Below are 13,082 nucleotides of genomic sequence, written 5' to 3'. Positions count from 1 at the left end.
GTTTCCATCCGCGATTTCCCCGGTCTTAACCGAGGAAGAGTCGCATGACAATACTTTATTAGTCATTGGCATGCAATGACGTCTATGAAGTATGTACTATTAGAATGTGGGTGTGTCCATAAAAGATGTACTATTAAGATATGAAGCCTGGTGTTGGCTCAACAGTTAAGGTGGCTGGTTTAAGATGTTAGGGTCTTGAGTTTGAGCCCCTGGCATGCTGTTTTAAATAACACCAGGTGGGTTGACTTAGCCTGTCAACTTTCCAAGATCAGCAAAATGAGTACCAGCTTACTGGTAACAGACCAGGCCTGGTATTGGCTTAGCAGTTAGGGTGCCGGCTTGGGATCCTAGGATCCTGGGTTTGAATCCCGGTCGATTGCTGAATTAAGGCCAGGGGGGTTGACTCAGCTTGTCATCCTTCTGAGTTCGGCAAATTGAGTACCAGTTCGCTGGTAATTCCCTGTGTCGCAAGAGGCGACTAACAGGGTTGGTGGCAGGAAGGGCATCCGACCGTAAAACATTGCTTCAAAAGGGGGACCACAGTGCTCATAAAAGGCCAACCCCCGCTCTATGGGGAAAAATGGCCTCTAAAGGCGGTTCTTTTTTTGTTCTTTCTGGTAACAGGGCCACTGCATCGGCAGCACAGCTACACTTCCAGAAATGATGCAACCAGCAGCCATTGGCTGTCAACGAAACAACAACATTAAGAATATGTACATCCATAAAGGATGCACTAGAATGTGTACACCTGTGTACTGAAACAACTTTCCTTCTCTTTCTGGAAGGCTAATCTGACTGAAGGCAATCTCAGTTCATTCCAAAAAGTCCGCAACTGTGTATCCACTCTTCGGGCCAGAAAACAATATCTGTCCAATCTTAAGAATTAACTTTCAAACTGGTCCTTTGTCTTTCAAACTCCCCCCTCTAACTTTCAAACTTTCAAACAAACTTTTTCTTTCAAACTTTTTCAAACTTTCAAACAAACCTCTAACTTTAAAGAACTTTCAAACTCCCCTCTCTAAAACCTGGTGTCGCCTTGATAAGTCTGTCTCTGGTGTATGCTACCGTTCTTTTCTGTCCCTTCCCTCTCTTCAAATGGCACCACAGCTGATTTTGCTTGTGAGAAGGCAGAATGTCTCTATTCTGTGTTTGCTTCCAAATTTTGTGTCCCCAACCCCTCACTCTCAGTACCCATCCTTCCCTATCATACCCAACTGCTCATGGACTCTGTCTTTTGCATCTCAAAATGTGGAGAAGGTTCTGTCAACCCTTGACTCTGATTTTCCTGATGGACCCTGACAGCATGACGCGTCTGAAAATCCTACTCTGCTGCTCTTGCACATCCTCATTCTGCCATTTTCACCCTATCATTTACCCTAGGTCATCTTCCATCTGCTTGGAAATCCACCAACATCACACGCTCGTCTAGTACGGTAAGTAAAAATGAACTTTTATTTTGGATATAAAATAAAATGAAGTTCTAACACAAGGACTGTGATGCCAGGACATTTAAAATTATGCTATTTTAAATCAACGTCTATCTTCATAAGATAACACAGAATACCATATCTTCCTTCATGCTTAAACTCCGAACAGTTAAAACGGCAACTATTTCCGGGATCAAGATGTGCTTTGGGGATCACACTTTAATCATGTGCGGACTAAAGGAATCATGAGACTTAAAACTAAACGACAGATATATAATTAAATAATCACTTTCCGCTCCCGATCAAAAATATATGATAAAATGATTATGTAAGAAACCAAGCAACCACACTCCCCCACGTCATAACTCATCCATAATCGTCTTCCCCCCTCGCGGAGGGTTTGCGATTGTCTCCAATGGATGTTTGCGGAGAAAATACCAACAATGTTGGGGGTCCGTGGGTGGGTGAGTGGGGATGTTTTTGCGCTTGCAATAAACGCTAATATGCGAAGCACAGGGCCGCGAATGTAGAAGCAGGTCACATTTTATGAACCGAGAATACACAGGGTCCGTTAATGTAAAATCCGTGAATGTCAGGGTTAAACAGTATTCATATCCGGATCTTCACCAAAATCGAATCAATTCATTCTCGTCACACACCAAACTTGTCCACCAAGTTTCGTGTGAATCCGTCCACAACTTTTTGAGATATCGTGTTCACAGACAAACAGCCAAACAGACAGACTGGGGTGAAAACATAACCTCTGCCCACCTGTGGTGGTGGAAGTGATTACAATTATCTCTGAATTTTTTTCTTTACAAGAACAAGAACAAAAAACTTTGACATGGATAATGAAAAATGGACACAGATAAAAAAAACATATATATATATATGTATATATATATATATATAAAGGACTAAACATTTAGATCCAAACAAACTCTATCAAGTTAAAGGAACATCCTGTGTAGAAACTCGATAGGAAGGTAGAAACCTGTGTTGATCAATTAAAAAGGCAGAGACAAACCTTTCCACACAAAGGACGACTGAGAACCAATGTCGTATCATCCGAACCAGAGAGTAGCAAGTCACCTGGCTCATCCCAGCAGATAGAGTTCACCTAGTAAGCAAAAACACGGAAAAAATATCATTAGACGCGTCAAGGCAAACAGACAGCACAACATTAATGTTTTTATCCGATTTCTTGGTCTTAAAAGTTATAAGCATATTAATCAAATCTAACCAAATACCATGAAGATGCTCGACATGTCGAGTGTAGCAATCTCGAACACAATCCTATGGAAGACACTTTAAGCAAGCTGTTCAACAGACTTGCATTTTCTCGTGGATGTTCAAACATTGAAGAGGTCTTCTTCCAGAATAAGCATTTAGAAGCAGCAACTCAGACAAATAGTAAATCAAAATTTGCTCAATTATATATTAATCAGTTGAAGAAATAATTGAAAATTTCATTAATTTGAATAACATAACTATTTTACAATCAATGGTGGAATCGCAACTTTTTATTTGAGGTGGGGATAATATAAACCAATTTCTTTCAAAACTGACTAAGAGAGCCAGTAAATAATGTGTACACTATTTTTTTTTTCCTGGATAGTTCAGTTAACCCCTCTTAACGTCTGAGGAAACAAAGGTTAACCTATTTTTGAAAGACTAACCCGTCTGGGTATACAAATGGGCACCCATGACGAGGTCATGAAGATTGCCAGCATGAACAATGTTGGTCGTGAAAACTGCTGTGAGGGCACCCATGATTAAGCACTGAAACACAATGGCCTACTGTTTTGAAAGGAACATTATTTTATTCAAAATCTCAAAGCCCCCTCATCCCTCCCCAACCAAACTCACCCTTAACCCCTCCATTTCAAAACTCCCCCTTCTCCGAACCCCTTCAAATCTCCCCACCCTCCTTTTTTCTCCAATTCTCCCCTCTCACCCCTCCTCCTCAAAGCGTCCTCCCCGCTTTCTCTCCCTTCCAACTCTTACCTCCATCTCCTCCAACCTTCTTCCTCGCTCTGCCCCTCCTCAAACAACACCTCACTGTGCCTCATCCAATCACGATCAAACCTTTTGTCCTCCTCATCCTTCGCTTTCACCCAGCTCTTCTGAAATCTCTGACACACTAGAAACAGCTCTCCCTACCTCCTCCTCCCCTTCCTCATCTTACCCTACCCCTCCCCTCCCCTGTGCTGTATCCGATGCTCCACCTTCTGTTTCCTTAACGGTATGGACCTCAAACATCAGGGGGGCCTTCACTCAAACCTGATTGACCTGATTGACAGGTTGCTTCTGACAAACCAGACTTGATCTGCTTAACAGAAACTTTCCTCATTCAAGATGTCTCTGATTCCTTAATATCTCTCCCTGGTTCTGCCTCTGACATCAACTCATCCTGGGAATTCTTCCAAAGTAAACTGCTCTCTCTCATGCACAGAGTTATCCCATCTCGTCTTCAGTTGTCATACCCTTCCTCCCGTCCATGGTATATGGAATCTTGTGGTGACGAAGTTGCCCTGAAACAACTCGTCTTCGCCTCCAGGAAGGCAAATCCAACGGAAGGCAATCTCATTTGCTTTCACAAAGCTCGGAACAAGTGTGTGTCTACCCTCAGGAGAGCCAGGAAACAATATCTCTCTACTCTCAAGAGTGAACTCTCAAACCTGTCTCCATCTTCCAAATCCTGGTGGCGTCTTGTCAATTGTGTTTCTGGTGTTTGTTCCCCTCCATCCCCTCCCTTATCTCAAACGGCTACACAGCTGACTCTGCACATGAAAAGGCTGAATGCCTCAACTCTGTGTTTGCCTCAAAATCTTGTGTCCCAAACCCGTCTCTCTATGTACCCACCGTACCCAGTCGTACCCAGCTGCTCCTGGACTCTGTGTCCTTCTCTCCTGACAAGGTGGAGAAGTTTCTGTCAATCCTCGACTCTCATTCTGCAACTGGACCAGACGGCATCAGCCCACGGGTTCGAAAATCATGCTCTGCCGCTCTTTCATACACTCTCTCTGTTCTCTTCAACCTCTCTTTTGCTCAAGGTCATCTGCCAGCATCTTGGAAATCAGCCAACATTACTGCTTTACACAAGAAAGGTGCAAAAACAGATCCTTGCAACTACAGACCAATCAGCCTGCTCCCAATTATCAACAGTCATGGAATCCATCATTGCTTCGGATATCAAATCCTTCCTCTTCTCCAATGGCTTGATCTCTGATCATCAATTTGGATTCAGACCAGGTCACTCTACTCTGGACACGCTGCTTCTGATGTCTCAACAATGGATGTATGTCCTAAATGTCAAACAGGAAATTAGAGCCGTCTCCCTTGACATATGACGTGCCTTCGATATGGTCTGGCACCCGGCTGTGCTCACCAAACTCTCCTCCTATGGTATCCATGGAAATCTCCACGCATGGCTTGCGGACTTCCTCTCTGGTCGAAGTCAACATGCACCCCTGAATGGATTTCTCTCATCTCCCCTTTCTGTTCAGGTTGGAGTTCCCCAAGGCAGTGTTCTGGGCCCTGTGCTTTTTCTGGTCTTCATCAATGATCTCCCCGACTCTCTGGAAAATCCTCTCTATCTCTTTGCTGATGACTCCACTCTCTGCCACTCCATACCTCATCCCTCGGATCAGCATTCTGCAGCCTCGTTACTCTCTGCAGACCTAGACAAAATCACAGAGACTGGTCAAACAAGTGGAACATGTCTTTAAATCCTGACAAATCTCACACTCTCACTATGTCACTATGTCGCTCCGAAAAGACTGTCTGGACAATCCTCCCATCTACTTTCTCAACAATCCTCTCCAAGAAGTTCTGTCACTCAAGCTCTAAGGTCTCACAATCTGCCATGATCTTTCCTGGGAAAACCACATTTCCAAGCTGGCCTCCAAAGCCAATCGCCGACTGGGCATCCTCCGTCGTGCGAAGTCCTTCCTTGACACACCTGAGCTCCTCACCACATACAAGGCTTTCATCCGCAGCTCAATGGAATACTGCTCTCCTCTCTAGGCTGGTGCTCTTGCCTCACACCTAGCTTGGGTTCACGCTGTTGAAACCAAAGCTTTCAGAATCATTGGAATCTCCCGTGATGAAGCCAACTCTGAAGGCCTTTCACTCACTCACCGCAGGCAGGTTGGTGGTCTTTCTGTCTTCTATACCCTCTTGTGGTGAGGATGCACTTGAGTAGGACTAAAGAGAGACGTCCTCCCTCTTCCCTTCCCTTCAATCACCTTTGTCCTCCCTCTTTCTCCCCCTCCTTCTGTCTCTCTCTCTCTCTCCCCCTCTCTCTCTCTCTCGCTCTCTCTCCCTCTTCCTCTCTGTGGCACACTCTGGACCGACTCCTCTCTGGCCTGGCCTAGCCCCCCCACACCCCCAGCCCTGTCTGTGCTCTGTCCCCCAAATACTCCTTCAGGCCACACAAGATCTGCCAGCAACCCTCTTCTTGGGAAACTACTCTCTGCTCACCTTCACTCTTTCATTCCTCTTTTCTCCCACCTCTAGAACAAACTCCCTCACTCTCTTCAATCCCACTCCTCCCTCCAGGTCTTTAAAACAGCTGTTCACCACCATCTCTTATCTTCCCCCATCCAAAACCTTGTTCTTTTCTCCACCCGTTAATTCACCCCAGATCCACTTTTCTGAAATACCAACTTCTTTCCTGGAAGTCCTAGCTGTGTCCATGTGGTTTTTACCTCTCCCACCCGCACTCCCTTCCCACGCCTCCTCCCCCCAAGCGCTCTCCCTCCCACAGATCTCCCGATGTCCTTGCTCTCAATTGTTGTACTTGAGTGCTTCCCCCTCTCTCCCCATCTTGTCTCCCGCTCCCTTATGTCTTATGTGTCCGTTTTTGGTTTTTTTGTCATTAATGTTAGCTCTTACACGAGCCTCGATCTTGAATATAAAAAAGAAAAAGAAAAAGGAAAAAAAGCCATTACAAACGTTCGGGACAGCCAGCTGCTCTCTGTGAAGCAAAAGGCCAAAACTTTATCATCGGTTCATACATTTATTAATGACATCATTGATGATGATGTTCAGATCAATGTTCAGATGTTCAGATGTTCAGATCAACATCAATCATCAATCATACAAGTTGGGCTAATCGATGCAGGGTCAGGATAATTGGTGCAAAATGAACGTCAAATGTGAACTTTTCTCAGGAATGATTGGCCTTTATGCACCCACATAGTCAGGTTTGTTATGTAATTTCGTTCTTTTTTTGTGGAGATTAGCAAAACTATACATTTTTGGAAAGCTGATAGCACCAGGAATCCGAAAAACCATGTTTCCATTTGCGCAAATTTTTCTTTGGCGGCCATATTGGATTTTCAAAATGGCCACCATCGGAAACCTATTTTTCGCGATATCTCAACATCCGAACCACCTAGAGTGCTGATTCCAACACCTATACCCACATTTTTGGGGATGAGGAATCACATGAAGCCATCTAAAATAATCTACACCTACCCTGGGATACCAGGTGGCAGCCTACAGCGGATTTTCAAGATGGCCACTTTCAGGAAACATGTTTTTTTCTGAATATGTATACCACATTGAGTGATGTTTCGCTACATTGTGGCACACGGATCATAATTATGAAACCACATCCCTCATATATCCTAAACAGGTGATTTATGTATTCAAGAGGTAAGTATATAGAGATGAGGCTATACAATCCATAATTATACATGTAATAATTACTTTTATTTGAACATAGAATATTTCCCATAGATGAAATTTTATCTTTGTCAACATTCATCAACATTTTGTCCTCATAGGTTTTCAAATGTCCTCATCACTGTCGTCAGAGCAGAGAACAGGTTGACAGTCATCGTCGTTTTCACATTCGGAGCTGCACAAACACAAGTCTGTGCATGCCAAGTCATTGGCACGGCACGAACACCGTCTCGATGAGCAGTCTCCTTTGCACTGACATCTGACCATCTCAAGTATTGCTTTCGGTGCTGGTGGTACATCTGTCATTAGTGGTTTCAATTCCCCATCGTTGTCCTTGAAGTAGCCATGTTGCTGTGGATCCAGGAACACTTGATGTGCGATAGTAGCCTGAGCCCATACCCTTGCCTGAAGATGTACACGATCAACATGCTGATTTAGAGCCCCTAGCGTTGGAGGTAACTTGTGACTTTCAGTCATGTGTTTACAGAAGAGGTACCAGCGCAACTCCGGAATGCTGTTGATACATATTCCCTTTGGTACGTACACTGCACATACAAATCTTGCCAAGTTGGACATCTGATCTGCGGTCACATCTGCAGCATCACCGAGCATTCTCATGGCCTGTATCACGTCACTATCGGCTCTGACGAAAGCTTCAAACCATGTTGTTTTGCCTATTCGCGAAAACCGTCCAGTATTGTCTGCTCCTGTGAATGTGTGGAATGCTGGAAATGCCTTGGCCTTTTCGACGCCAAGATTGTTCCAGATTGGTTGTACTTGCACAAGGCCCGACACAAGGGAGACAGCAGTGTTTTTGAGCAGAACATCATAGTTAGCTATGACCAAGACCAGGACATCCGTATCAGGAGAGAAGAAGGTAAGCTGTTCTGCGTTGGGATTGCGGCGAGTTGCCAGCACTGCTTGGTGAATCATCAGAGTGTCTGCCTCCTCATGATTATTGTCTTCAAAATGCACGCCTTTGTTACTCTTGGCCTTTCCTGCTGCACATATAATTATCAGCTTGGAGGCATCTCTGTTGTACTCCAACGTTTTCTCAGCCAGATATTCTGCCAAATCTGACTTTGTCTGATCGTGTGACAAGAACCGCTTCATGGTGATGTGTTGGATCTTGGTATTGTCCTTCACTTGGTACTGGACTGGATTGTGCCCCCCTCGTCTTTTTTGTCTTGTGCTTTGCTTCAACGAATCGGCCTTGTAAGTATCAAACACGAGGATAACTTCGTCAAAATGTCTTGTCAGTGACATCAATCTGGTATTAAAGCTGACACTGAGATCTTCAACGGTTACTGTTGCAGCTGGTTTTGTCGACAATTTCTGTACAAGAACCATGGCGTCGACTACTGCTATTTTCATAGCTGCAGAGTTATGGACTTGAGCTTGAGGACTTGAGGTCGGAGCTAAGTCACCCGGAGCTAAGTCTCCATGTTTCACAAGGAGATGGATTAACTTTGACTTGTCAAGGCAAGGAAGCAGGTCACCGTTTGGTGCGAACAAGGCGCGAGGTGTAAGGGTGAATTCGTAGTTGCCTATTGCGTCTTTCTGGTCAACATCACGGCTTGATTTTGTCAATATCATCAGCCTTCCATACAAGTCTTTTGTTTCCTTCAAGTCGACTGACTTGTCCCTGAGCATGATCTTGGTCTTCTTCACACCAGACAAGTACATCGTGTTGTTTTCTTTTTTCACGGGTGCAAATAAGCTGACTGTTCCGTTGATTCTTTCGTCAACATACTCTTCGTACAAGTGTTGACCAATGTTGTCGATATTCAGGATTTGTGACGTGTGCTCCTCTGGGACATAGGCATGTGTGATCAAGTTGTATATGCTATTTCCTTCTGTGGTAAATGGATTGCCATGACTCATGATAGCAGCCTTGATCTTTTCAACCGCTGTATTGTTCAGATTCACTGCCCTCGGACTAAGTTCGTGGTGTTCTGTCACTTTGTCTGTTTTGGTGTCGAACTGATCTTTGAATTCTCTGGTCAGCCGTGACAATTCTGGAGAGGCCATAAAGAATCTCTGCCTTGCATTGGCATTATTGGAGATGCCTGGAAGTCCAGAATGAACCTTCATTGCTCTGTTTTCCTGTTCACAAGCGTGGTCTGCACCGATTGACACAAAGGGGATGCTAGATTTCGTTACTGAGATATTTCCATTCTCGAGTTCCCTGTATGTGGCCGGATGCGTCTTCCTCAGGTCATACATATCTGCTATGTATCGCGGCCAAAGACGTTTGTATTTGATACGATCCATGGAGAAAAATAGCTTGCTGAGTGCCTCACCAGATTCGAGGTGGAGTTTGAGATCTGCGTCCCGAGAAGCTTCCACAAAGAACAGAATTGTCTCCACTCGATGCAGGTAATTCATCAAGGACTTGAACATGGCTTTTTTGGATTGTTCTGTTTCCCAAGTCTTGAATATGTTCACAACATCAGCTGTAGTGATGACATTCAACAGTTTTGTGTTGGCTTCTTTCACACTTGTGGCTTTGGTGAACTTGTCCTTTTCTGAACATGCCTCGTCTATTTCTTCTGACATATCTGAGCAAACGGCTTTCAACTGTGGATAATCTTTGAAGAACAGGTCCAGCGCCATTTCATAAAGTGCTATATATGAATAAATATGAGCACGGAGAGTGCGTTTGTAATGCGAACATCTCAGGATCTGCCTTGTTGTTGAAGGTCCGTAGAGGTCGGCTTCTATCCACGCGTCATCAATACCTGAGTTCTCAATGGAAGTACCCAGGGCTCTCAAAGCAGCCATGACCACATGCAGTTCGCCAAGCCGAGGTACAACGGTACCTTTCAGGTCTGGCCTTGCATCCAGCAGCCTTATCACCTTTTCATAGAGGGCCATATCCCAGGAAATGACTGTAGGGTGGCTTGTACCAACAACTAAGTTCTTTAGCTGAGTTGTCTGAGAGATGACGGTCAGAAGAGTCGACCACTCGTGTGCTACTTCAGGTAGAAGGGGTAAGACTCCGACTTGTGTCAAACTGTGACTACACGACAGCAATGAGTGGTATCCTGCCCAACCAGGTATATATGTGCTGTTTGATTTCTGCATTCTGGTGATCATAGAAGCAATCAACCATCCTAGATGTGTAAGGTGATACGCTGGTGATATACCATCCTTGCTGATGTGGAATGTGTCTGTTCTCTTTATGGTTTTCGGCACCGGCTTGTCACAATGAAGCATAGGAACCTGGTACGGGGTCACTGACAAACTGGTAGTGTCAGCTATGCTCAGTTGTGGCGCCAATGTTTCTCCTTGAGTGTCACGTTTTTGATAAACAGCAATGATTGTTCCATGGGTTGTCCCTTTGCCATCCACGCTGTCTTCAGCAAAGTCTGTGTTATCAGCTGCAAAAAACACAAAAGTTCCCTTCTTCAAAAATGGAGGAACATAAAGTCCTTGGAACTTCAGGGTGTTTTCCATAATGGCATTTGCTAGGGCTGTTTCGAGGTGCATAACACGACTGTACGAGACACAGTAACCTTGAGAGCAGAGACTTTCCAGGAGTTTCTTGTTTCTTGTGTCATGGTGAACTGCCAAGGCTAATCCTAGAGACTGTGGAGTTTCTTGTGATTTGGTTGATCGGAAGGTCGCAGAATCAGTTTTGGGCCTATAGTTCACTTGCTTGTCAGATTTGAATCCACCCAATAGCATCTGACTAACAGTGAGTACTTCTCTGTTAACGTGAGTGGTTCGTTTTTCAGTTTCTAGTGTTTCTGTTGGCCCCACCATAACCCATCTGATCATTGCGTGGAGTGCTGCTGGAACATCATCTGTGCTGCTAGTGACCTGTATAGCATCGGATGAGTTTTCCTGTTGGTGGAAGTTCTTGATAATTCTGCGCAATGCCTTTGCTGCTTTATAGATAATATTCAGATCGTCTACTTCACTTTCTATCATGGCAGACTGAACCATATCGGATTCGCATGCATCTGGGGAGTAAAGAACAGCAGGTTTTCTCCTGTCCTTTTGCCTAACAGACATTACGTGTGGTAGTTCTAGAAGAATTCTCTCCTTGAGCCAGTGTCTACTATATGCAGGGAAGTGGTGCGCCAATGCATCTGTGCCACCAAGCAAGTTGATGTATGTTGTTTCAATATGTGCCATGGATAAGTATTGTTTATTCTGAGTTTGACAGTCGACAAGGCTAATCAACTCAATCAAACATGATGTTTGAAACGGATGACCTCTCTCTGTTGTTCCCTTGTTATCCTTGGTACGTAACACATGGAATACATTTGTTGTCCAACATGACTTGTGGTATTGAACATCGATTGCATGTGCATCAGTGGGTGAGATGGATGTGTTTAACCTAGTTTGCAGGGTGAGATTTCCAGACAGCTCCACAGCATCGTGTAATGCTTTCCCACCGTTTTCTGTTCTCAATGTGTACAATTTTTGCTCGTTATCTTCCTGGCAGAAAAAGCAATGTTCCTTAATGAATGGAGCTGTTGCAGAACGTGTAAACGGACTGGTGGTGGAAGTTGATGGTTCGTCCAGTTCTGTGCTTTTTCGCTTTTGTCCACGTTTTTTCTCTGTGTAGGAGCCGGCTGAAATGTGATATTGATGGCGGTCTTTGGCACGTTGTACCTTCTCTTTGTTGGTTGCATTTGAATAACAGATACGATGCCAAACTGCATTATTGAATTGCAGACTTTCACTTGTTTCATCCTTTAACCGACTGTGAATTTTAACATATTTTCCATCATGGTAGGCTGCTCTATCATTAAGGGTTTGTAGCAAGTGTTCAAACGAGTCCGGTTTGGGCTGCTGGACAAGCGTTCCATATTTTGCTGAAGCGGTTTGACAAATTATGCAGTGCTGCCACTGTGTGGGCTGAGTCGTAACTTCACTCATCTTCTCTCAAGACCTGCAAATATATAAAACGACAACAGGTAAGTAATTGTGAGCTTCATGAGGTTTATTTTAAATGAACTATTAGGTCTGATATAATGACTTTCCATGTACATGAACTGAACATGTTGAAATGATCCCATTTATGACTATGACTGTACTGAGGCGAAACATCACTCAATGTGGTATACATATTCAGAAAAAAACATGTTTCCTGAAAGTGGCCATCTTGAAAATCCGCTGTAGGCTGCCACCTGGTATCCCAGGGTAGGTGTAGATTATTTTAGATGGCTTCATGTGATTCCTCATCCCCAAAAATGTGGGTATAGGTGTTGGAATCAGCACTCTAGGTGGTTCGGATGTTGAGATATCGCGAAAAATAGGTTTCCGATGGTGGCCATTTTGAAAATCCAATATGGCCGCCAAAGAAAAATTTGCGCAAATGGAAACATGGTTTTTCGGATTCCTGGTGCTATAAGCTTTCCAAAAATGTATAGGTTTGCTAATCTCCACAAAAAAAGAACGAAATTATAAATCTGAACATAATGAACCTGACTAACACCTTCAACATTTCAACACAAAGCTCACAGCGGCGGAGCATGCCCTGAACTGCTCGTCTCACCATAGCTGGGTCATTGCGCAAAGCATCCACTTCATGTCGAATACGGCCCTGCAATTCGTCAAGATCACGGGGAGGAGTTACGAACACCTTGTTCTTTAAATGTCCCCAAAGGAAATAATCACATGTTGTGAGGTCAGGTGATCTTGGTGGCCATTCCATTGCATGGTTGAGGACGATGACACGGTCTCCAAAGAGTTCCCTCAGTCTATCTCGGACAGCGATAAGACGATGTGCTGCGGCGATGTCTTGGGCCCACCAGAGATATCTGAAGACACCATGAACCTGTCGCTCATAACTCATAAGTTCTCCGCCAGCTGCGGTAAAACTTCATCATTGATCATCTGCAGATACCTGTTACCATTGACATTCCTTTGAAAGAAAAATGGTCCGATCACCTGACCACTTCCACAAAGTCCCAACCAAACAGGCCACTTTTGTCGATTCATGTT

The 13,082-nt window shown here is 44.3% G+C and overlaps 1 protein-coding gene across 2 annotated transcripts in view; it reads right to left on the bottom strand.

Annotated features, from left to right (window-relative positions):
* The window catches only part of DCAF6 (DDB1 and CUL4 associated factor 6), a 140,282-nt gene that overhangs the window by 85,993 nt on the left and 41,207 nt on the right, over positions 1 to 13,082 (bottom strand). For both annotated transcript variants that reach the window (XM_068106285.2, XM_068106287.2), the window contains exon 3: positions 2,455 to 2,547. In XM_068106285.2, coding sequence (XP_067962386.2) covers positions 2,455 to 2,547 — 93 coding nt within the window. The remainder of the gene's footprint in view (positions 1 to 2,454; positions 2,548 to 13,082) is intronic.

Source organism: Myxine glutinosa, chromosome 2, assembly GCF_964187855.1.
Source record: "Myxine glutinosa chromosome 2, kmMyxGlut1.1, whole genome shotgun sequence".
NCBI classification, from domain to species: domain Eukaryota; kingdom Metazoa; phylum Chordata; class Myxini; order Myxiniformes; family Myxinidae; genus Myxine; species Myxine glutinosa.
Note: the sequence above shows the minus strand (reverse complement) of the source record. Positions and strands in the feature narration are given on the sequence as shown.